At 42.5% G+C, this 26040-nt stretch overlaps 2 protein-coding genes across 3 annotated transcripts in view; both read right to left on the bottom strand.

The window, feature by feature from the left end:
- Nucleotides 1-4595, bottom strand: part of LOC144680724 (chloride intracellular channel protein 5-like) — a 158357-nt gene extending 153762 nt beyond the window's left edge. The window contains exon 1 of the mRNA XM_078542004.1: nt 3916-4595. Coding sequence (XP_078398130.1) covers nt 3916-4290 — 375 coding nt within the window. The 5' untranslated portion in view covers nt 4291-4595. The remainder of the gene's footprint in view (nt 1-3915) is intronic.
- enpp5 (ectonucleotide pyrophosphatase/phosphodiesterase 5) overlaps nt 1-26040 on the bottom strand; it is a 526082-nt gene that overhangs the window by 393321 nt on the left and 106721 nt on the right. The window lies entirely within an intron of this gene.

Below are 26040 nucleotides of genomic sequence, written 5' to 3' on the forward strand. Positions count from 1 at the left end.
CAACTGACTCTACCTGACCGACCCAAACCAACTGATCCCCCCACTAACCCCGACCCCTCCCCTGACCGACCCATCCACCACGCCCCCAACTCCTCCCAATCCAACCCACTTAACTTACAAACTTACCTTCTCCTTGGCTTCTGAAAGTGTTTGGACCTTTAAATTTACGTGCTGTATGGCAGCTAGTGCTGTAACAAAGGGGGCATGGCTCGTTACCTCTGACTCTCCAGCCCTCGACTGAAGGCTTTAGGAGAGTGCTGTACTGCACAGTTCTTGCCCGGCCTGAGTCGGAAGATTGGGCAGTAAAGGAGCAGCTGGATTTTCAGGTAAGAAACTAGGAGTGGAGTGGGAGCCCGACTCTCACTGCCACTCCACAAAAGTTCAAGCCCGAAGCCAAACCTGTGTCTTCAGATGATGTGCCGAGGCAGAGCACGTAGATGAGGAAATGGAGGGGACAAAATATAGATAACAAAAACAGAAAATGCTGGAAAAACTCAGCAGGTCTGGCAGCATCTGTGGAGGGAGAAATAGAGTCAACATTTCGAGCCCATATATCCAGTGAGCTCTGAGAACGCTCACTGGATATTTGTTCTTATTCTTATTTATTTGTCTTATTTGAGTAACCAAAAGAATATTAACTAACTGAGAAAATGTATTGTTAATATGACATCTTTCCCTCTTCAATCAGGTTTCATACCTTCCCATTGCACCAAACTGGTCCTAACCAAACTCACAAACAACATTCACTGTGACTGTGATATGTTATCCTTCCTCTACCTTTCTGCAGACTTTGACATAGTCAACTAGATCACCCTCCTCTAGCACCTCTCGTGTAAATTACCTCTGTAGGACTACCTTCACTTGGTTCCACTCTTAACTATTTGATTTTAACCAGAGCATCTCTAGCAATGGCTTCTGTTCCCATCCATGCACTGTCACAGAAGCCCTCCAATTGTCTATATTTCGTCACTAAAATAAAAGCAAAATACTGAAGATGCTGGAAATCTGAAATAAAAACAGAAAATGCTGGAGAATTAATGAATGTATGATGTTGTTTTGTTCTATTGGAGACTTTCAAATTCAAAAATATACTGCAACTGTGATGTTGAGTATTGAGCTGTAGCAGTTTTGCAGTCAGCAATACAGACCAGAAATATTAATGCCTAGTCTACCAATTGGATTAATTTAATTTAATCTGAAGCATTAATTTACCAATAAGCCCCTTAATAAATTGGCTTGCAAGTTACACTTTCCATGCAGGGCAGATTATCTGATTATATTATTAAATATGATATATTATATTATTAAAAGGATATTATTGCCATAGAGGGAGTGCAATGAAGGTTCACCAGACTTGTGCCCAGAATGACGGGACTATCCTATGAAGAGAGATTGGGGAAACCGGGCCTGAATTCTCTTGAGTTTCAAAGAATGAGAGGTGATCTCGTTGAAACCTACAAAGTACTTAAAGGGATAGACAGGGTAGATGCAGGTAAGATGCTTCTCATGGTTGGGTAGTCTAGAACCAGGGTACACAATTTTAAAATAAGGGGGAAGCCACTTCGGACTGAGGTTAGGAGGAAATGTTTTACTCAGAGGGTTGTGAATCTTTGGAATTCTCTACTCCAGAGAGCTGTGGAAGCTCAGTCATTGAGTATGTTTAAAATAGAGATTGACAGATTTCTAAATACCAATGACATAAAGGGATATGGGGATAGTGTGGGAAAAAGGCATTGAAGTGGATGATCAGCCATGATCATATTGAATGGTGGAGCAGGCTCGATGGGCTAATTGGCCTACTCCTGCTCTTACATTCCTATGCTCCTATCTCTAGGTGCTTTGGATTTCTCACAGAAAAGGAAAAGGCAGAAATAATACAGTATTATAGAACCATTTGTGGAGGTCCTTGGGCCATCTCCCGCTATCCCACATGATCAGCTCTGAAGATGATTGGGCCGAGGACACTACCCTGAGGAATTCCTGCAGTGATGTCCCAAGACTGACATGACTGATCTCCAAAAAACACAACCGTCTTCCCTTGTGCTAGGTATGACTCCAACCAGAGTTTTCCTCCTGATTCTCATTGACTTCAGTTTTTTTCAGGGCTCCTTGATGCCACACTCGGTCAAATGCTGCTTTGATGTCAAGCGCAGTCATTCTCACCTCACTTGAGCTCAGCTCTTTTGACCATGCCTGGACCAAGGCCATAATAAGGTCAGAGCCAAGTGGCCCTGGTGGAACCCAAACCAAGCATCAGTGAGCAGATTTTGCTGTGTAAGTGCTGCCTGATAGCACTGTCGATGACACCTTCCATCGCTTTGATGATGATCAAGAATAGACTGATGGGGCAGTAATTGGATGAATTGGATTTGTTCATCTTTTCATGGACAGGACATAACTGGGCAATTTTCCAGATTTGTCCTAATATCTCTTTACGTAGCTTGTTAAATTTTGCTTTATGACTCTCCAGTGAAATGCCCTGTGATGTTTTATTAAATTAAATGTGCTATATAAATAAAACGTTGTTGTCGAACTCATGCAACATCTTATTTGTTATATCTATCCCAAATACAGTCAGTGATATTATTGGTGTAATTACATCACTGAACTCTCCACTGATTGGTTGACAGGTATTGACAGCTTTATTTTAAAAAGTAGAAAAGAAGTTTCAATTTAATCAATTGCACACTCTCCAAAAGTAATTGATAAAAATATATTGATAGCCTTAAAGAGAGATTAACTGCGCATTGAATATTCCATTCATACTGGTGATTTGCATTCAACCCTTATCAGGACAGGTTGCACTTAAAATTGCTGCATAGCTGATTACAGTGTACAGAAGCAGTATATCTCATTTTATGTACAGTGGCTTGCAGCTTTATGTACATGCAGTGAGATATAGTTCATGTTTACAGTGCCAAGATAATTCAATATATGTGCTGTGACAGCTTTGCCTAGTAAATGCAACGTTACTTGAACATATAAATATGAACTAAGGTGACCTATACTGTCATTCTACTCTCACCAATTTAAGTGCTTGACGGTCACCTTTCTCGTAGTTGGCAAAAAATCTCAGTATCAAAAGCATAGTCAGCAATTAGTCCATTTAACCACAAATGTTTAAAGCTCTACATACCCTCCCTCTCCAGAATAATGTGGCTGCCCACAATAACAGCAACTACCTGCACATACAGACTTTTGGGCCTGTGTAAGGTGACAGCAATGTTACTGGACCCCGCAATACACCCATTTAAAAAAATGTTTACAATTTGGTTTTATTCTACAGCAATGTTTTGAAAAGAAAATATCACTGAGGTGCATTTAAATCTGAAAAAAGTTGTGTGATTTAAACAAATCATTACATAGGGCTTAAACAGGTTCAATAAAACCCAGTTGGAACTGCTCTCAGTATAATTTATTTCATTTAGATTCTTTTTTTTTGCAACATTTTGAATTCACAACGCTATTGAAGGAGCGAGCACACTGATACTTTCCGTTTTCGAGACATGATTGTACTTATGCTGAGAACGATGCAGATTTTAAGAGTTACTGAAACATGTTTGTTCTTGGTCTCTGGGGTTCAGTTCAACTGTGGAGGGGGCTCCTGTTCTCTCCTCGTCGTATGGTGGAGGGAGGGGGCTCTAGCTACAGGTGAATTGCACTCTTCACACAAAACCACCACCTCATCCTTAAGAGTAAACCACAACAGTTGGGAACTTGTCTATTTCGTTTCTCCGTGTACGTTCAGAGAAACAATTGGGAATTCTGGCGATTTTACGAGCTTGGAAGTTGCTATTTCAACACGAAGGACATTTTAGAGACACGCGTTTTTATGTTTTGAAGTTGTGAACTTATTGGAAGGGAAGGGGGTGTGGATGCTTATGCTGTCCGACAGCACTGATGAGATTTCCTTACCTTAACATAGAGAGAAATCTCGAATAGCTGGTGATCACCACCAGTTTGACTCGGGCTGCTGTTGAAGTGTCTGCTGAAGATCTCGGGGCTCCGACCGTCGCTCTGCACCTCGTCCGCCTCCTCGCTGTGGAACACCTCTTGGTAAGCGCCGCTGTCCGACGGCTCGCTGTGATCCGAGCCGTTTTGGTGCAGCTCCCGCTGCTGATCGCCGAGCTCCGCACTCTCCGGGTTGGAGTCGGCTGAAGAGGAGGAAGGGGAGCCGGGGACCTCGTCGTCTTGCACCCCTTCGGCCACTTGGAAGGAGGTGTGGTCGTAAGAAGCCTCCAGCTCCATGTCAGGGGTTTGGTAGACGTTTACTCCCAGGCCGTTCTCCATGGTTTTGTGCTGAACTCCTTGTTGCTCTTTCGAAGAGGCGGCGTCGCTAAGGTGAATGTGAAACAAATGGCGACACCGAAAGCTCCAGAGCCAATGAATCAGGGCCGCGGGACCAGTCGCTGTAACGAGTTATAGGGGCTGACCTGAAAGCTCAGGCGAGATGTTTGCAGAGGTTCCGAGCAGATAAGCAGCGCACTGGTTGCTATGGGATACGCACCCTTTTTTTTTCAAAAAAAAGCCAGAAGTTAGTCGTCCGTGCGATGCTCGAAAATGAAATGGAGCAAAAAGAAATACCACATAAGTTATTTAAGTATGTCAGTACTTAAAAGAGAATGATATTTAAAAGTGAGATACGTTCCAAAATTTTCAGAGTGAATCATTAACTACCTTGGTACTTACAACTCACGAATGGATAAGCTGTTAACTTCCCGTCAAGGGCATTTATTTTCTAAGTATGATATTTTTATACTGTTCATGCGCATGGCCTTAAAGGGGTGAATCACAAAGGTGTTTGACAAAGTTTTTCTCAACTGCTTGCTAAATTGCTTTTACGGTAGAACAATGGACTAAGCGCCTCCACAGGCGTAAAAAAGCGATTGCCCCGCCAGAGAAGGAAAAATTAGAAAGGGTGATTCCCCGCCCCCCAAAAAAAAATAAAGGTGTGATAGGTGTCAGGTAGATTACACAATTGTGAACCAGCCTGAATATGGAAAGTTAGGAGAAGAAGCGAAAAGGGAAATAAAAAGAGGCAAAGAAAGTATGGGAAGAAAGTAAAGGGCAGGGGAGTGAGACTAGCTGAATTTGCAGAGAACCAGGAGGGCTCCATGGTCCGAATGGTCTCCTCCTGTCTGTCATCGTTCTATGATCTATACAATCTTGAGCAGAAGTGAATTTTAAGATGTAGTTAAAAGAAGATTGAAGCTGAAAAGGGGATATGTATCTCAAGATGCAATAACTTATATTGCTATAATTGCCTTTAACATAAAACATAACATTGCCTTTAACATATACCAAGGTGCTTCACAAATGGACTCACTGATGGTAGACACTAAGCCTGAAAGGCAGGACTTAAGAGGGGTGACCAAAAGCTAGGTTTTAATTAGTTCTTTGAAAAAAGGTAGAAAGAGAGGCAGAGACAGAGATTTAAGGAGTTCCAAAGGTTAGGACTAAAGTTGATGATAAAATAGGGAAAAGAGAGTGGTGTTGCCCAGGGCATGATTTATGTGAGAGATAGATTGTGTCTCACAGCTCCTTGACTCCACCATCTTCATTAATGCTACATTGGATGATGTTTCAAGTAAATATATCCTAGGCAGATGACAGCATAACACAAAAACAAAAATACCTGGAAAAACTCAGCAGGTCTGACAGCATCTGCGGAGAGGGACACAGTTGACGTTTCGAGTCTGGATGACCCTTCATCAGAACGAAGACATACAGAAATGAGATGAAATATAAGTTGGAAGAAGGGGGTGGGACAGGAGAGCTCGATAGAGGGCCAGTGATAGGTGGAGGCCAAGAAGAGACTGCCAAAGATGTCATAGACAAAAGGACAAAGGAGTGTTGACGGTGGTGATATTATCTAAAAGATGTGCTAATGGGGACATTAAGGGTAGCAAACAGGACAAGCTAGTGGCTGATGGCCCTAGTGCGGGTGGAGTGGGGGGACATCATCATTTACATCATACATTATCATATGTCATCTGTTAACCACATGGACTGCAGTGGTTCAAGAGGGTGTTTCACCACCTCCTCAATGGCAATTAGGGATGGGCAATAAAAATTCTAGCCTAGCCAGCGATGCCCACATCCTGTGAAAGAGATAAAAACCCTTATACTACACCTCCCCCAAGTATGCTATCCTACATTTTAGCAACAACATGAAACTGTGGCTTTAACAATTTACATTGCATTTCTGTAACTCCCTTTTTATAACTACTAATTCTACTCCACTCCAACTCACACTCCTCCCCTCCCCCAGTCACATCTATGGGGGATTCAATCACCCCCAGTATTCTCAGTCATTTGGGAAGGTTGCTTGGAGACATAAGAGCTTTTTTCTGCATCTGGTAGGACATCATCATCTGCAGAATAGGACAACACTTCATCAGCATTAAAGCTGAGTGTGGGTTTCAGAATGACTGAACTGCACACTCAATGAAGACTTTTCAATGAAAGACTGATTCAAAAGAGAAGACTGAAGAGAATCGAGGTTTGGACCCTCTGGAACTAGAAAAGAAAAACTCAGGACACTGTGATGAATTTGTTGCTCCCTTGAAGGACTCTGGGAAAAAGATTCAGATGAGGAACGATCTTTAACTCAGGAGAAGACTGTCATAGGTGTATCATCAACTGCTGCATCAATAAAATCCGATCCAGGGTCCTGCTGCCCACCAAAGTGGGATTGCCCATCCCACTACTTTGAGCCCCGGCAGCAAACCCCCTGCCACCGATATAAAATTCAGCCCCTTTATCTCTGAAGCAGGAGGTCTTAGTAGCACATAATCCAGGCTGACAGGCCTGCTGTCTTCCAGATGAGAGGTTAAACTGAGGAACCATCTACCCGCTCATGTGAATGCAAAAGATCCCATGACATCTTTGAAGAAGAAAAGGGGGAGTTTTCTCGGTAGTCTGCCCAACATTTATCTCTCAACAACAATACTAACACAGATGGTAACTTGCATGTAAAATAAATGTAACGGTCTCCACCCAGTTCTTTCTAGACAGAGGTCACATCATTTTCTTCATTAATTGGCACTGACCTGGCAACCTCACCCAAAGGATAATTTTTTTTCAATTTTCTGAAAATTCTACCTGACCTGAAACATTAACCTGTGCTTTCTCTTTACAGTAGCTGATTGACCTGCTCCGTATTTTCAGCAATTTTTTGTACTTTGTTTGTTTTATTTGTGGTACCTCATTTATTTACCTGACGTCATATCGAGGCAAGGTCTTTGCACCTTGCTCCTTTAAAAGCATCCAATTAAAATTATATGATCACTTCAGGTAACTATTGTTTGTGGGTATATAATCATTATGAAAGCAATAGTGAAGTGGCGAGCTTTCATTCCTAGTGTTTCTAAAGTAAAACTGATTTTTGTTTTTAATTCCTGCAGGTTTTGACTGTTTAACATTCTGAATGTTTTGCATTTGGACTAAGCACAGTTATCTGATGTGGGACTGGGCCAAATATATGGACAAAGCATCAAGATGATGAAAAAGTTCCATAGTATAGATGCATCAATTATCAGCATATGAACTGCCAGTGATTCAGCTAAGAATGACTATAACAATGATGGTGTCAGCTGTGACTCTTGTCTCTTGAGTCAAAAGTCCCACTCAAGAAACGTGAACACAAAAATCTAGACTGATGCTCCATTGCTGTACCAAAGGTATGCTTTGCTGTCAGACGCGTTTTGAATAAGATGTTAAACTGAGATCCAATCTGCTGTCTCAGATGGATGTAAAAGATCCCATGAAACTATTTCGAAGAAGGAGTGTCGTGGCCAATATTTATCCCTCAATCAACATCGCTAGAACAGATTATCTGGTCATTATCACATTGCTGTTTGTGGGAGCTTACCATGTGCAAACTGGTTGCCACAATTCCTACTTTACAAGAGTACACTTCAAAAGTACTTAATTGGCTCTAACTTGCTCCAACAGCACCTTCCAAGCCAGAAGCCACTATCACCTAGGACCACGGCAGCAGTTCAAAAAGGTGGCTCACCACCACCTTCTCAAAGGCAATTAGGGATGGGCAATAAATGCTGGCCTAGCCAATGATGCCCACATCCCATGAAAGGGTTAAAAAAGGAACCGCTTTGAGATGTCTGGTGGGCATGGAAAATTCTATATAAGTGTAAGTCAGTCTTTCTTTCTTTCTCCGAATTGACTATGGTAATTGCTAGTAACACAGAAGGAGAGGAAGACCTTGGGTTCTAATTGGAAAATTGTGGATTTCTCAAGTTTAATTGAAAAGTATAATATATCCAATTAGACAAAGATTGTTTAATTTTACAGTTAAACAATTGTGTATAAAAACAAAATTCTATACAAAGATGTTGGGACATAGTCGCATACACAGCTATGAAATATACAATTTACAATTATGTGTTTAGTTGTATGTAGGCATTGGGCATTGGCTGGGCATTTACTTGAGCCCCATAAATAAACGCAGACTAAAACTGTAATTCTGGGGTTAGGGACTATATGCTTATAATATATAATTCTGTAAATAAATACATTAGTGTATAAAAATTGGCTCCAGTTCTATCCTTCACCAATTGGCTTTCTGGCTTAGGAAACTAAGCTGCTTCACAGAGTCATGAGGAAAATTAACATCAAGCTAAAGAAGGAGAGATTATGAAGAGTGACCAACATCTGGTCAAAGGGTGGATTTTAAAAAGGGTTTTAAAGAAGAAGCAAAGGCTGAATGATTTAGCAAGGCAATTCAAGAGGATGGGACCTAGGCAGCTGAAAGCACAGCTGCCAATGGTGCAGCAAAAAGAGGTCAGAAATGCACAAGATACTAGAGTCAGAAGAACAGAAAGTTCAGGGATAGGAGGGGAGAATTCAGCAGCAGCTGGGTGAGGAAGGAGGAGATGCTGGCAATATTACAGATATAGCTATAGGTGGTTCTTGTTTAGGAGATGGTATGGGGTCTAAAGCTCAGATCAGGTCAGCAGTTGGAAACAGTCCAGTTCAGGCAGAAACAGAGGCCTTGGAGGGGGAGGCAGTCAATGGAGAGGGAATGGAGTTTGGGGTAGGGATCGCAGACAATAATTTTGATTGTCTTAGTGTTAAGCTCAAAGAATTTACCGCTCATTCAAGACTGGATGTCACAAACAACCTGGCAGCTTAGAGACAATGGAAGAGTTGAGAGATGTGATGGAGAGAAAGAGCAGGGTGACATGAACATAAATATTAGAAGTTGACCTGATGTCTGTGGATGATGTTAATATGGTGTAGCAAGTAGATGATGAAGAGAGGGGCCAGTGACAGCACTGAGATACTTTGAAGATGACAGTATGAGAGTTGGCAGAGAAGCCATTGCTGGAGTATTTCTGGTTACGATTAGATAGGCAAGAATGGAACCAAGAAAGGGCATTCCTTTGGAGTTTGACCACTGAACAGAGGTGCTGGAGTGGGATGGTTTGATTGACTAGAGCAAAGAGGTTGAGGAGAATGAGGAAGGATAAGGCACGATGATCGCAGTCACAGAGGATTATACTTGCTAATTCAAAGTGTTCATTGATTAGAGATGATACTATTGACATGCAATATCCAAGCCATATTCCTCTGAAAAAATATGCCAAGAAACTTCTACTTCTGCTGATCTTGATTAGTTTTAGCAGTAGCTAAACCTTCTCATCATGTTCCTTTTGTTAGCTTGTTTAGGAGAATAGCATACACAGTGATTTCTGGGGTTCAATACAAAATGTCCACTTGCATACCAATTCCTCCAGGCTTGGTTTGTACCTCAAATCAATTTACCTACCTTTTGTATATCCCATGATATCCTTACAAAAATATATCCGTTTAAGTCTTGAAAAACGTATGCTAAAATGGAGGAGCAGCACCATCAAATAATGGAAAAGGAGCTGCAACCTCAGGAAACGCGTAAACACATACAACATTGTTTCTTCCTGGCTTCAGAATGGGTAGGTAGCCTGGACATTTGTGATAGTGCACAGGACAGCACACCCCACCACAAATTCCCAGTGCTACCAGAAAATATCCACAAACACAGAACCTTCCACATGGGAGACTCACCCACACCAGAAGACAAAACATTCTTCTGGGAAATTCCTTGACAGAAATCAAAGGCATAGAAGTAGAGAGTGTACAGCAGCTCAAAATACAGGAATTCCCTCCATAGAAAGAGTAGATAACCCAGGCATCAGTCGGAGGTTTGCACTGCTAAATTGGCACTTGCCATTTATCACCCAGACCTGATATGCCTATCTCTGCTGCTCTCCATCTGTTGTGAACTAAATCGGCAGCCATTCTCCATTGGACCCATCCAAATCAAAGGCTTATCATCTGTTAGATCTGATCCAGATCTGCAGCTACTACTCTCCAGTGGATCCAACCCAAATTTGCAAAACTGTTCCATATTTGACCCAATGCATACTTGTTTGGCATTTCAGATAGGTTATAAATGATGCTATTACATTTGCTAAGCAATCTGTTGCAGTGTGGTCTTGTTGCCTTTTTGTAATAGAGTTGATCTGCAGACAACTTTCCAAGTGGAAACATTAGGGCCAGAATTTTGAGGTCGTCGGACGGGGGCGGGCCCGGGAGCAGCCAGGAAATGGTCCGCCACCCGCGATCGGGCCCCAACTACAATTTCACGTGGGTGGCCAATTAACAGGCAGCCAGCATGAAAGGCACGCTGAGAATCTCCGCACTGCTGGGATGGGGGCGGGAGGAGCGTGAACGCTAAAGTCTGCATATGCGTGGGGGAGCGCGCACTGAAAGCTCCCTGAAGGCACAGAGCTGCCTCAGGGAGCTGAAGAATTGTAAAATCAAAAATAAAGATTTTAAAAATGAGGGAAACACGTCCCCTCATGTGACTCACTCAGTCACATGAACAGGGACATATTAAAAATGTTTTAAAAAATTTTTTTTTTTTTTTTTAAATTACTGTTGGAAACCTCATCCCATCCGTGGATGAGGTTTCCTAAAAAATCCAAAGGCCACTTGGCTGATTCACCTGTCCGCCAACCGTACGGTTGGACGGACAACGAAAAATACTGCTTAATTAATTGATTAATGGACTTAATAGCCCTCTTAATTGTCGGTGGGCATGTCGCCAACTCTCTTGTGCGTCCGCCAACCAAAATATTGCGTGAGTGCGCAATGACATCAGGACGCTCGCCCAACCTTATCATGCACTATTTTACGCGCAGTTGGGTCGGACGCGCGTCCGCCTGACAATCGTAAAATCTTGCCCTAGGTTTAATTACAATACAGCTAGCAGCAACTACATGTGTGCTTTCAACTCCATCTCTATCTCTACAATGCCTGTGGAGGTAGACTGCACTGCTAACACATTGGTTTGCACAGATCTTATGATCTTACATCACAGGACTATTCTTAAAGGTACAGTCCAACATTTAACAAAACCATAATTACTATATTTCTTCCCCTTTAACTTTGCTGTACATATTGAATTTACAAGTATATTTATCTCATGACATTATAATATTTACACAGGTCATGAAATTTACAAGTTCAATCTTTCAGGTGGTTTTGATTCGTGTGGAACGTTGCAGCTCCACGACTTCAGATTCTTTTTCAGGAACCACGTTCTCTGGAACTGCATGAACATCAGGTACCTCAGTGGGCACTTGGAGTTCAGTGTCTTCCACTCTGATAGAGACATCAAACATGTCAGTCCTTTGTTGAGCATCTTCAAAAGTAAACATTGGTTCAGTAATGGAACCACATCTTGTTGTGATATCGCTCTTTTTCTTAAATGGTCCACATGCATATGGGTGATCTGGCCCTCTACTTCCATGTGCTATGTCCGATCACTGAACTTACTTTACCCGGTAACCACTTCGGTCCTCCACCGAAATTCTTCACATATACTGCTTCTTCAACAGTAAGTTGGCTATGCAAGTCATGCATAACTTTTTGGTTTCCTTGACTCTCCTCCACCTTCCCCTCCAAATTTGGAAATATTAGGCTCAGTCTTGTCCTAAGATGACGTCTCATCAACAATTCTGCAGGTGGTGTTCCTGTTGTCATGTGGGAGGTTGTTCTGTAGTGAAAAAGAAAGAGTGCAAGCTTGGTCTCTTCAACCGGGTGTAACCCCTGAGAATCTACCCAGTAGCCCAAGTTGATTACTTCCTTTGCTTGAAAAGAGCATTTGTTCTTTCTCAGTCGCACCCCTGCTTGTAAAAAGCATTTTAGGACTTCCTCTAGGTTAGTCAAATGTTCCTTTTCGGTGAACCCAGTTTTCAGCACATCATCTAAGTAGACTACAACCTGGGGAAAGTCCCAGCAGTAAGATTTCCTTTGTTCTCTGAAAGATGACACAGGCTGAGGAAACACTGAAAGGCTCACTGTCAACCTTCTCTCTCAGAGTGTATGGCATTGGTCTTGCTTTCATGAAGTAAGGGGTTGCTTCTGGATCCATGTAAATCTTGGCCTGCAGGCCTTGGATTTTTCCCAGTTTGTCCTTGAAGACAGTGGCACACTTTTTAAGCAGCTCTGGTAGCCCACTTGCTCTCAACTGGAAGATTTCAGACCAGTTTAATTTAATCTGTTTTAACCAATCTTGCCCAAGAAGGCTTGGCCCTTCACCTACTACCACAATCACGGGTAGCTATGCCGATTGGTTTCTGTGATGGACAGTTACTCTGCTGATACCTTTTACTTGGATTTCTTCGCTTGCGTACATTTTCAGCTTGGCAGATGTTTGTTCCAAATTTAACTGATGTTCACCATTATTTAAATATCTGAAAGTGTGTCCTCCAATTACAGTAGTGGAAACTCCCGTGTCTACTTCTATTTTTGCTTTTACAAAAAAAGTAGAATGTTACTTTTATCGCAGAAGTGGACATATAATGAGACAGTGCAAAGAGAGATTTAAACAGGCTTGCAAACAACAGAAGACGCCCAATGAAATCTACAGGGTAGAAGAGCCTGAAGCAACAAATTCTGAAATCTATTCGTTGTTTAACATGAATATTGGGAAGACAGAGCTAATATTTGTTACAATATAAGTGAATGGTAAACCAGTAAAAATGCAATGGGAGCTTCCACTTACCATTCACTTGTACTGTAACAAATATTGGCTCTGTCTTCCCAACATTCATGTTAAACAATGAATAGATGTCAGAATTTGTTGCTTCAGGCTCTTCTACACTGTAAATTTCATTGGGCTTCTTCTGTTGTTTGCAAGCCTGTTTAAATCTCTCTTTGCACTGTCTCATTATATGTCCACTACTGTGACAAAAGTAATATTCTAATTTTTACACTGCCAATTGCTAAAAGACTGATTGTTTCCACATCGATTAAAGTTGTTCTTCAATCTAGCTGCTAAATTATTTCTTCTTATTTTTTGGTTGTGGGGGCTGTTTCCCGCTTCGCAGCGGAGTCTCGCTTTTCGCATCACTTTCAGCTGACCGTTCCTGCTCGATTTGGAGTACAGCGGCATTTTGCATCCCTTGTATTGCTTGTGAATCCCTTACAAAGTTTCCCATGGCCAGTGTATTTTTAAAGCCTTCTTAAAATCCAGATTCACCTCAGCCAGCAATCTTCTCTGAATAGTCTCTTTTTTTACACCATTCACTAAGCGATCTCTGAGCATGCCATCCAGAGTCTCACCAAACTCACGATGTTCCATTAGTTGCTTCAAATTTACAACATAACTAGCAATTGTCTCACCCGGGGCTCTACGAATTGAACCGGAACCTCTGCATCGTGACTGAGGGCTTAGGTTGAAAATGTCCCTTCACGAGCTCCACCAATTCTCTAAAATTCTTCAAATCAGAGGTATTGGGTGCTGTCAAACTTTGAATCAAACTGTTGGTTTTGCTCCCACAAGTACTCAAGATGATCACTCGCCTCTTCTCTTACCCCAGGATTTCATTCGTTTGAAAGAAGAACACGAGGCATTCTGTATACTGAGACCAAACATCTGTGGCTGGCTCAAAGGGATCGATTCTACCAAATTGTGGCATTTAGGGTGAGTATAACTTCCGTTATGTTAAACGGACGTTGATACTCACAATCGCTGGGCGAGGTACAGCACCGAGCCCAATTTATCTTGATTTATCTTCATCGCCAACTTGTTGTAGTGTGGCCTTGTCACCTATTTGTAATAGAGTTGATCTACAGACAATTTTCTAAGTGGAAACATTAGGTTTATTTACAATACAGCCAGCAGCAACTACACGTGTGCTTTCAACTCCATCTCTATCTCTACACAGCCTGCAGAGGTAGCCCATGCTGCTAACACATTGGTTTACACAGATCATGTGTTCTTACATCACAGGACTATTCTTAAAGGTACAGTCCAACATTTAACAAAACTATAATTACTACACAACCCATTAAAGACTTGAAGTGAAGCTACCAAAACAGTCTCTATTTCACAGCTTGGAACACTGGGTTCCTCTGTAGAGAGCAGCGCACAGCTGGTTTTATTTGATGTGAGACCTTGTGCAGACAGATGAAATGCACCTTCCCACAAATTACTCATACTATTGCCACTTGGAACCCTATTTTTAAAGGAATGCAAACTTCCGTTAATTCGATATCTTTAAATTATGATAACAACAACAGCAACAACTTGAATTTATATACATCTTTAATGGAGGAAAACATCCCAAGGTACTACATAGAAACCTAATAAGTCAAAATGGACACTGAGCCAAAGACGAAACTATTAGGAGGGGTGCCTCAAAAGCTTGGTCTAAGAGATATGTTATAAGGAGGCTCTTGGTGATTAAAAAGATCCCCTCTCAACTCCCTCCTGGTCCTTTGGCCAATTACCTTAAATCTGTGTCCTCTGGTTACTGCAAGTCCTGCCAGTGGAAACGATTTCTCCCTATCTACTCCATCAAAACCTCCCTTAATTTTGAACACCCATGAACATTCTCTGCTCTAAGGAGAACAATCTCAGCTTCTCTAGTCTCCATGTAACTGAAGTCCTTCATTCATGGTACATACTAGTAAATCTCCTCTTTATGCTCTCCGCAAGGCCTTAATATTCTTGCTAAAGAATAGTGCCTAGAATGGGACACAATACCCCAGTTGAAGCCTAACCAGTGATTTAGAAAGGTTCAGCATAACTTCCTTTTTTTATACTCTATGCTTCTATTTATAAAACCAAGGATTTTGTATGCTTTTTAGGCACAATTTGCTGAATTTTAGAGGTACACTTCGCAGACTCTGTGTGGGTGAAATGTGTTTTTCACCAGCTTCCAATGCAAAACAGGCACAGGGAATAATCCATATGCAAAGAGGTCAGCCCGAGGCCCTGTCAGAATTGGCACTCAGGCCACTTCTGAGGCCGTTCAGGCATGTCCACAGATGCAATTTGGACCACCCGCCTTGTCATCAATAGCACCTTGTTGCTGGAAGTGTGAAGATGGGGAGGGACGAGAACAAAAGGGGGAAAGATCATGTGTTACCCCATTTAAAATTGATTCACCCAGTACAGACTAGGTAGTCTATTTGACTACACACAGCTCTTATATGTATTAGCCCACAACAAAATTGACATATGAGGATCTTGTTGTTCAAACCTTGGGTGTTGTGTTTTGGACTTTCAACTGTAGTTATTTTGGATTTTGGAGTCCTTATTCTGAGCTGCTAAAAAGATCAGCTAGTCATGCACCCAGACAGAATAACAAAGGTTATAAAGGAGATCAGTCCAATTTAAAACTGGAGGAAATGCATTTCTTAATTTTATGTATCACTGATATTTATAAATGGTTCAAATTTAAACCATTTCATCCGTGTACCTTACTTGATTGATTTCCTTCACTTAAAGTTCAATATAAATGTGTCTAAATATTTGTTCATGGCTGAGTGCAACTGATCCATTTTCCACAGAAGTCAAACTGTTGGAAATAAACCAGGAAAGGGATTTCTTCATGCAAACAAAAGAATTTGTCATTTCAAAGCTCATTTTCATTCCCTAGGCAGATTTGTAAAAGAACAACTCAGTTCAGCCTCCACAGTAAGTATTTAAGATCATGCTGAGAGCAATTATAGCTGTTTAAAAAACATTCTCTGCACGGGGGAGCAGAGGAAAAGAACATACAGGTGAAACATAAAAAATCTCTTTGATAGACTTATTTCAAAAAAGCAATTTTTATAAATTCAGATTTAATAATGAAACTTGTATAAGTATGTTAATGCTGCGAATAGACTCTATTGAACAAAACATGAGTGTTTTTTGATTGACTGAGGTGAAGGACTGGAAAACCAGGCAGACCGAGGAGGAAAAATAAAAGCAAAACACTGTGGGTGCTGGACCTAGGAGGCACTACTTCAGCTCATGCTGATATTCGCAGATCACTTTTGGAGAAAACAGTTAACCTACTCAATGGTTACCTCTGTCGTAACATACAACTGTTTTCTTAGTCTGAGCTACTCATCCCACAACCATGGGTAGAATTTTACGCCAGCAGGAGGCAGTTCCGCCAAAGTCAATGGACTTTTGAATGGCTCACCGCATTTTATGGCCTCACCCCTGCTGCGAAGCGGCCATAAAATTCCGCCCCATGTCTACTCTTAATTGCTTTCCTCAGTGAGCACTGGATCTTTTCTCAAATTTGGCCAAAAATTCCTGAACTTCTCTGGACGTCAATACTGCACTTCTGCACTGGACTACGCCACAAGACTCAGCCACTGCATGTCTGACCTGCTGCTCTGTTGCTTAAATTTTAAAGTAGCTTTGATCACTTACAGCAGCCCTTCCCCCTTCACTGCAGTTTCCTGCTTGATTGTAACTAGCCTACTGGTCCTACCAGTTTTTCAGCTTCAGTCTGGTTCCTGGCCAGTCATTCACTCACCAGGCCAAAATACATTTCTCCATCACTTCTGGACCTCCAACATCTCCACAATTGTTTCTTCCCTCCCACAATCAATTTTGCATGCCTCCTGGGTCTTCATTCCCATGGAAGTACCACCAGCAGCTTGTCATCTGACACTCTACCCTTCCAATAACTTCTGGACTCGCTCACCCTCACCTGTCTCCAAACTTGGGCAACACTTCATCAGTGGTCCATGCCCACTCCACCTCACCGACATCAATTTTATACCACTCCGGGACCTCTGACTTTAACCCTGAACTCCCTCCTATTGTCTCCATTCTATTCCCCACTTACTACCAGGATATATGCATCCTAAATAAAAACAGAAAGTGCTGGAAACACTCAGAAGATCTGGCAGCATTTGTGGAGAAAGAAACAGAGTTAACATTTTGTGTAGAATAAGTCTCTCCTTCAAAACTGAAGGAAGGTGGAAATGTGATGGGTTTTATGCTATTGAAGGGCGAAGGGGATAAAAACAAAAGGGGAGGTTTGGAATAGTGTCGGGGGAGGGAGAGATTAAATGACAAAGACATCATAGAACAAAAGGCAAAGGAAATAGTAATGGTTGTGGTAAAGAAACAAAGCATTTGTTCAGAATGAGTGTGAATAGCAGAATAATCAACAGCTCCATTGAAAGCAAATGAATGATAAATAAAATGCAGATCGGCACATGGCAAAAATACAAAATCAATATCTTGTTGAGTTCATGGTCTGAAATTGTTGAACTTAATGTTGACCTACCACCCTCACCTCCAACAACATAAAAGGAGCTCATGGACTTCTTTGTCACTGAGATGAGATCATCCAATTAGCTGCCCTTGGTGCTTTCCTCCCTTCCCTAGTCCATTTGGCTTTCTCTAACATTCCCTCCTGCTCTTGCATCTGTCCCTAGTTTTTCTCCTGTCTTCCCTCAAATCCACTCCAAGCTCATCTTATCCATGAGATCCACCTTCTGCTCCCTCAATCCTACTCCTACAATACAGCTGACCATCCAGCTTCCATTCCTGATGTCCATGTTAGCTGATATTGTCAATGGTTCTCTTTCCTTAGGTACTGTCCCCCATCTCATTCTACTCTGCTGAAATCAAACCTCTCCCAAAAAAATCAGCCTTTGGCTTCTTCATCCATGCAAACTAATGTCCTATCTCCAACCCTCCTTTCCTCCCAAAATCCTTGGAGGTGCTATCATCCTTCAATTCCATGCACATCTTTCCAATTAGCTCATCAGGGAATCTGTTTTGACAGGTGAAGTGAATTGTTGGCTTTGCTTGATTGACATCTTTAAATGGTTACATTAAGTTGCTCTTTCTATGATCTCTTTTGTCAGTATCTCAATGTTCATTTGGATAAGATTAAAAGGTGTGAAGTGTTTGAAGCCTCTACTATTGATACTTTGATGGTCTGTCTGATTGACAATTTTATAGGGTTGTAGGAAGAACAGCTGCTTTTTCAAAGAACATTTTTTTCTCAACTGTTCCACACTTACCATTGTTATTATATGGCTCACTGGTTATGTACATGGCCCAAACTGGGCAAATGGGCATGGAAGGGGCATGAGTTGGCATTGATTTGGCATGGAGAGTGTGAAGGGGCATGGGGAGTGGCTGGGGAGCATGTCGGCATTGAGTTAGCATGGCGGGCATGAGGAACCATGGGGTATGGGTGGATGGGGGTCAGAGTTGAAGTGGTGTGAGGGTGTGAGTGCTAGAAGGCCTAACTGGTTTTATTACATCTGGCACAAAGTCCCAGAGGACTGAAGTGTGCCTTCTAACCAGCCCACCTTGGTACTTGCCTGCACCCATGGCTGCCTGGGATCTGCTGTCAGAGTCAGTGGGCCCAACTCCTTCCCACAACTGCCCTCTGCTCCCCACCCCAGAGCAAAAATTGTGTGTTACCAGACACTGAGGCGGGTTTGCCAACTCGGGAAATTTTCTGACTCGAGCTACCCGCCTCAGCAGCAAAAATCCAGCCCTTATACTCCAATCTTTTAGTAACAAAAGCTTACATCCCATTTGCCTTCCTTTAATGGTCACTGTACCTGCACTTTCTGTGATTTGAGTAAAATGAAACCAAGGTCCCTCTGAATGCAAACATTTTCCGGTTTCTCACAATTAAAAAATAATTTTGCTTTTTTATTTTACCGACAAAGTAAATAACTTCACACTTCACCACATTGTATCCCATCTGCCATGTTCTTACCCACTCACCCAACCTGTCTATATCCCTCTGCAGCCTCTCTGCATCCTCCTCACTACTTAGTTCCCATCTAACTTTGTATCGTCAGTAAACTTGGATACGTTACACTCAGTCACTTCTCAGTCATCGACCTGAAATTTTAACTCTGTTTCTCCCCACAGATGCTGCCTGACCTGCTGAGTATTTCCAGCATTTTCTGTTTTTGTTTCAGATTTCCAGCAGCTGCAATATTACACTCAGCCCCATCACAGAATCACAGAATCAAAGTGCAGAAGAGGCTCTTCATCCCATTGAGTCTGCACCAACATGTGAGAAACACCTGACCTACCTACCTAATCCCATTTACCAGCACTTGGCCCATAGCCTTGAATGTTATGATGTGCCAAATGCTCATCCAGGTACTTTTTAAAGGATGTGAGGCAACCCGCCTCCACCACCCTCCCAGGCAGTGCATTTCAGACCATCACCACCCTCTGAGTAAAAAAGTTTTTACTCACATCCCCTCTAAACCTCCTGCCCCTCACCTTGAACTTATGTCCCCTCGTGACTGACCCTTCAACTAAGGGGAACAACTGCTCCCTATCCACCCTATCCATGCCCCTCATAATCTTGTACACCTCAATCAGGTCGCCCCTCAGTCTTCTCTGCTCCAACAAAAACAACCCAAATCTATCCAACCTCTCTTCATAACTTAAATGTTTCATCCCAGGCAACATCCTGGTGAATCTCCTCTGCACCCCCTCCAGTGCAATCACATCCTTCCTCTAATGTGGCGACCAGAACTGCACACAGAACTCCAGCTGTGGCCTCACCAAGGTTCTATACAACTCCAACATGATCTCCCTACTTTTGTAATCTGTGCTGGGTCCCCTATTATTCGTCATTTATATAAACGACATAGATGACTATGTGGGGGGTAGGATTAGGGTAATCTATGCCTCAATTGATAAAGGCAAGTGACCCAAATGCCTTTTTCACCACCCCACTAACATGCCCCTCCACCTTCAGAGATCTATGGACACACACGCCAAGGTCCCTTTGTTCTTCAGAACTTCCCAGTGTCATGCCGTTCATTGAATACTTACTTGTCAAATTACTCCTTCCAAAGTGTATCACTTCACACTTTTCAGGGTTAAATTCCATCTGCCACTTATCTGCCCAACTGACCATCCCGTCTATATCTTCCTGTAGCCCAAGACACTCAACCTCGCTGTTAACCACCCAGCCAATCTTTGTGTCATTCGCAAACTTACTAATCCTATCCCCCACATAGTCATCTATATCGTTTATATAAATGATGAATAATAGGGGACCCAGCACAGATCCCTGTGGTATGCCACTGGACACTGGCTTCCAGTCACTAAAGCATCCTTCTGTCATCACCCTCTGTCTCCTATAACTAAGCCAGTTTTGAATCCACCTTATCAAATTACCCTGTATCCCATGTGCATTTGCCTTCTTTATAAATCTCCCATGTGGGACCTTGTCAAAGACTTTGCTGAAATCCATATAAACTACATCAACAACACTACCCTCATCTACACACCTGGTCACCTCCTCAAAAAATGCAATCAAAATTTGTTAGGCATGACCTCCCTCTGACAAAGCCATGCTGACTATCCCTGATCAAACCTTGCCTCTCCAAGTGGAGATAGATTCTCTCCTTCAGAATTTTCTCCAATAGTTTCCCTACCACTGACATGAGACTCACTGGCCTGCAGTTCCCTGGCTTATCTTGACAACCCTTCTTAAATAGCGGAACCACATTAGCTGTTCTCCAGTCCTCTGGCACCTCCCCCGTGGCCAGAGAGGAATTAAAAATTTGGGTCAGAGCCCCTGCGATCTTCTCCCTTGCTTCCCTTAGCAGTCTGGGACACAAATCATCCGGACCTGGAGATTTGTCCACTTTTAAGCCTGCCAACACTTCCAATACCTTGTCACTCCCTATATCAATTCGCTCAAGAACCTCGCAATCTCTTTCCCCAAGTTCAATATCTTCATCCTCATACTCTTGGCTGGAGACAGATGTGAAGTATTTGTTCAACACTCTACCAATGTCCTCTGGCTCCACCCATAGATTGCCCCTTTGATCCCTAATGGGCCCTACTCTTTCCCTGGTTATCTTCTTCCCATTGATATACTTCTAGAATATCTTGGGATTTTTCCTACTTTTACCAGACAGAGCTTTCTCATATCCCCTCTTTGCTCTCCTAATTGTTTTCTTAAGCTCCACCCTACACTTTCTGTATTCCACTAATGCCTCTGCTGACTTGCTTCCCTTGTCCCTGCTAAAAGCCTCTCTTTTCCTTCTCATCGTATCCTGAATATCTCTGGTCATCCATGGTTCTCTGGGCTTGTTACTCCTTCCTATTACCCTAGAGGGAACATGTTGAGCCTGTACCTCCCCATTTACTTTTTGAATGCCCCCCACTGCTCCTCTAAGTCTATAATGTAGATTGTAAATATCTGAGGCCCAAGTACTGATCCTTGAGGTACCCTGCTGGTTACACACTGTCAATCTGAAAATGTTCCTTTTATGCCCATTCTGTTTTCTGTCCATTAACCAAGGCAGGCATTTGTTGCTCAGTTTGGTAAGGATTTTGGTTACTTTCATCAAGAAAAGCAAATTACTGAACTGCCACAGGCTACAATCCCTAACATCCGCTGCCCCCTATTAGGTTTTGAACTGTTCCTCACCTGATATCAGTTTTCCAGCATTTTGAGGACACATTCCACAATTCCATCTGTTTGTAATTATGAGTTCATGGCGACTGAATAAATCAAATTTTTTTAATTACATGGGATTGTAGGATTCTTTAGGACATTTCCCAATATTTTGGAGATTGAATTCCATCCATGTTTTCATAAAAACCTCCAATTAGAGGCCGTGTCGATTACAGTCTCCATACTACCCGGGTTGAAATTCAATAAGTCACAACTTCCTGCTTTGTGTTAGGAAATGGATGCTCTTAGTTTAAATCTACAAGTTATTCCACAAGATGATAAGGTTCAAAGACATTCATTGGCTTTCATAGTAATTAAGTATACAGTGATAACCATTATTACCAACAACAACACATTTACAATTATAACAATTACTAAAAATAATTACACATATGCTTTAGACCCTACAATAAGAACAGAGAACTCACCGGGTCACAAGTTTTGAGCTTGAAGGGATCAGCTGGCCAAGCCTTTTCAAATTCATTTATACCTTACTTTCATTGTAGCTTTGTTGTAAGAAGCCACATGTATCAACGTATTACCACATCCAATTAGTTGGATTTCAATTTTAACAAGAGTAACTCCCACACCTGTGTATGTATGGTAGATCCTTCTCAAGGCTAGAGCTAATAGTAGGTTTTGTAACCTTTCTCTATCAGCTAAAACTGGCTGGCTGGAATCCCCTTTACTAACTGAACGTTGCTAATAGGAACTCAATTAAAAACAAAACTTAATATACTGTAAGGAAACAGTTAAATTCTTTATAATGATTTGATCCACATGGCTATAAGGTCATAAGACATAGGAGCAGAACTAGGCCCATTCAGCCCATCGGGTCTGCTCCACCATTCAATGAGATCATGGCTGATCTGATAATCCTCAATTCCACTTTCCTGCCTTTTCCCCATATCCCTTGATTCCCTTACTGATTAAAAATCTGTCTAGCTCAGCCTTGAATATAGTTAACAATCCAACCTCTACAGCCCTCTGCAGTAAAGAATTCCACAGATTCACTACCCTCTGAGAGAAGAAATTCCTTCTCATCTCTGTCTTAAATGGGTGACCCCTTACTCTGAGATTATGCCCTCTGGCCCTAGACTCTCCCACAAGGGGAAACAACCTCTCAGCATCTACCCTATCAAGCCCCCTAAGAATTTTATATGTTTCAATAAGGTCGTCTCTCAATCTTCTAAACTCCAATGAGTACAGGCCCAACCTACTCAACCTCTCCTCATAAGAAAATCCCTCCATACCGGGGATCAACCTAGTGAATCTTCTCTGGATTGCCTCCAATGCCAGTATATCTTTCCTTAGATAAGGGGACCAAAACTAGTGCCTTGTATAGTTTTAGCAAGACTTCCCTATTTTTAGACTCCATTTCCTTTGAAATAAAGGTCCCCAGCATCACAGATGCCAGTCTTCAGCCAATTCGATTCACTCCACGTGATATTGAGAAATGGCTGAAGGCACTGGATACTGCAAAGGATATGGGCCCTGACAACATTCCGGCTATAGTACTAAAGATTTGTGCTCCAAAACTTGCCACGCCCCTAGCCAAGCTGTTCCAGTACAGCTACAACACTAGCATCTACCCGGCTATGTGGAAAATTGCCCAGGTATGTCCTGTACACAAAAAGCAGGACAACTCCAACCCAGCCAATTTCTGCCCCATCAGTCTACTCTTGATCATCAGTAAATTAATGGAAGGGGTCATCAACAGTGTTACCAAGCAGCACTTGCTTAGCAATAACCTGCTCACTGATGCCCAGTTTGGGTTCCGCCAGGGCCACTCAGCTCCTGATCTCATTACAGCCTTGGTTCAAACATGGACAAAAGAGCTGAACTCCCGAGGTGAGGTGAGGGTAACTGCCCTTGACATCAAGGCAGCATTTGACCAAGTGTGGATTCAAGGAGCCCTAGCAAAACTGGAATCAATGGGAATCAGGGGGAAAACTCTCCACTAGTTGGAGTCATACCTAGAACAAAGGAAGATGGTTGTGGTTGTTGGAGGTCAGTCATCTCAGCTCCAGGACATCACTGCAGGAGTTCCTCAGGGTAGTGTCCTCGGCCCCACCATCTTCAGCTGCTTCATCAATGACCTTTCTTCCATCATAAGGTCAGAAGCAGGGATGTTCGCTGATGATTGCACAATGTTCAGCACCATTCACGACTCCTCAGATACTGAAGCAGTCCATGTCCAAATGCAGCAAGGCCTGGACAATATCCAGGCTTGGGCTGACAAGTGGCAAGTAACATTTGCATCACACAAGTGTCAAGCAATGACCATCTCCAGCAAGAGAGAATCCAACCATCGCCCCTTGTTCAATGGCATTACCATCACTGAATCCCCCACTATCAACATCCTGGGGGTTACCATTGACCAGAAACAACTGGACTAGCCATATAAATACTGTGGCTACAAGAGCAGGTCAGAGGCTAGGAATTGTGTGAAGAGTAACTCGCCTCTTGACTCCCCAAAGCCTGTCCACCATCTCCAAGGCACAAGCCAGGAATATGATGGAATACTCCCAATTGCCTGGATGAGGGAATCTCCTACAGCAATGAGGAAGCTGGACACCATCCAGGACAAAGTAGTTCACTTGATTGGCACCACAGCCACAAACACTCCCTCCACAACCGACGCACAGTACAAGGTGCACCGCAAGAATTCACCAAGGCTCCTTCGACAGCACCTTGCAAACCCATGACCACTACCATCTAGAAGGACAAGGGCAGCAGACAGATGAGAACATCACCACCTGGAAGTTCCCCCCCAAGTCACCCGCCATCCTGACTTGGAAATATATCACCGTTCCTTCATTGTCGCTGGGACAAAATCCTGGAACTCCCTTCCTAACAGCATTGTGGGTGTACCTACACCACATGGACTGCAGCGGTTCAAGAAGGCAGCTCACCACCACCTTCTCAAAGGCAACTAGGGATGGGCAATAAATGCTGCCCCAGCCAGCGAAGCCCACATCCCATGAATGAATAAAAAAACAAACTTATTTGGCAGTTGCCTAATGACCACCCAAAGACTATCCTCCTTGGGAATAGTTGGGTCTCTTTGGGCCAAGTCTCCCAGTTGACATAACTGCCAGTGGAAGTTTGGAAGTCATTTAGCTTTTCTCACAAAAATAGGTTATCTAATGCCTGAGTCAGGAAAAGATCCATATTCTAGGTCACTATTGATGATAACACAACTTGAATGACTCAAATGAAACCTGGAGGAGTAGACCAGTTAATGAGAGATGGTACCCTTTTTCTTTATTCTTTCATGGGATGTGGGTGTCACTGGCAAGGCCAACAATTTTGCCCATCCCTAATTGCTCTTGAACTGAGTGGGTTGCTAGGCCATTTCAGAGGCTTAGTTAAGAAGCAACCACATTACTGTCGGCCTGGAGTCACATATAGGCTAGACCAGGTAAGGACATTAGTGAACCAGACGGGTTTTTACAACAATCGATGATAGTCTCATGGTCACCATTACTGAGGCTAGCTTTATCTTCCAGTTTTTTTTTAACTGATTTTAAATTTCAGTGGGATTTGGACCCATGTATCCAGAGGATTAGCCTGAGTCTCTGGATTACTAGTCCAGTAACATTACCACTGCGCCACTGCACCATGCCACCCGCGCCCCCCAACCCCCCATCAACCCCTCCCCCCATTCCCCCCTACCCTTCCCACTTTACCCTAGATAACCCTTGCAGGTGAAAACTCTGATGAATGCCGTAGTTGTATCTTAACAAACAGCAGGTAGCTTGATCAATGTAAGAAATTAAAAAAGCTGTTCTCAAGTCATTGCTTGTCTGCCATCTAGAGGACTTAATATGAAATGACTGTTCTTCTTGATCACAGGACTAACAGCGCTGTAAGTGCACCTACACCAAATGGACTACAGTGGTTCAACATCTTCTCAAGGGCAATTAGGGTTGAGCAACAAATGGCTCACATCTCATGAAAGAATAAAAAGTATAATCCTAGTACTGATATTTTCTCTTTACTGTGTTGAGCTCTAATGAATATGTAAGTTAAAAGGTAAGCAAGTTTTATTTTTTAGTTTATAAAATAAATCAAAATAAGTAGGTAATCTAATGCCTGAGTCAGGAAAGGATCCATATTCTAGGTCACTATTGATGATAACACAACTTGAATGACTCAAATGAAACCTGGAGGAGTAGACCAGTTAATGAGTGCCAGAAAGACATGTTTGTCATATCATTTGAAAAACTTAAAAATGTACAAAAATGCTAAAATAATTTCAGTC

The sequence above is a fragment of the Cetorhinus maximus genome, chromosome 5, assembly GCF_964194155.1.
Source record: "Cetorhinus maximus chromosome 5, sCetMax3.hap1.1, whole genome shotgun sequence".
NCBI classification, from domain to species: domain Eukaryota; kingdom Metazoa; phylum Chordata; class Chondrichthyes; order Lamniformes; family Cetorhinidae; genus Cetorhinus; species Cetorhinus maximus.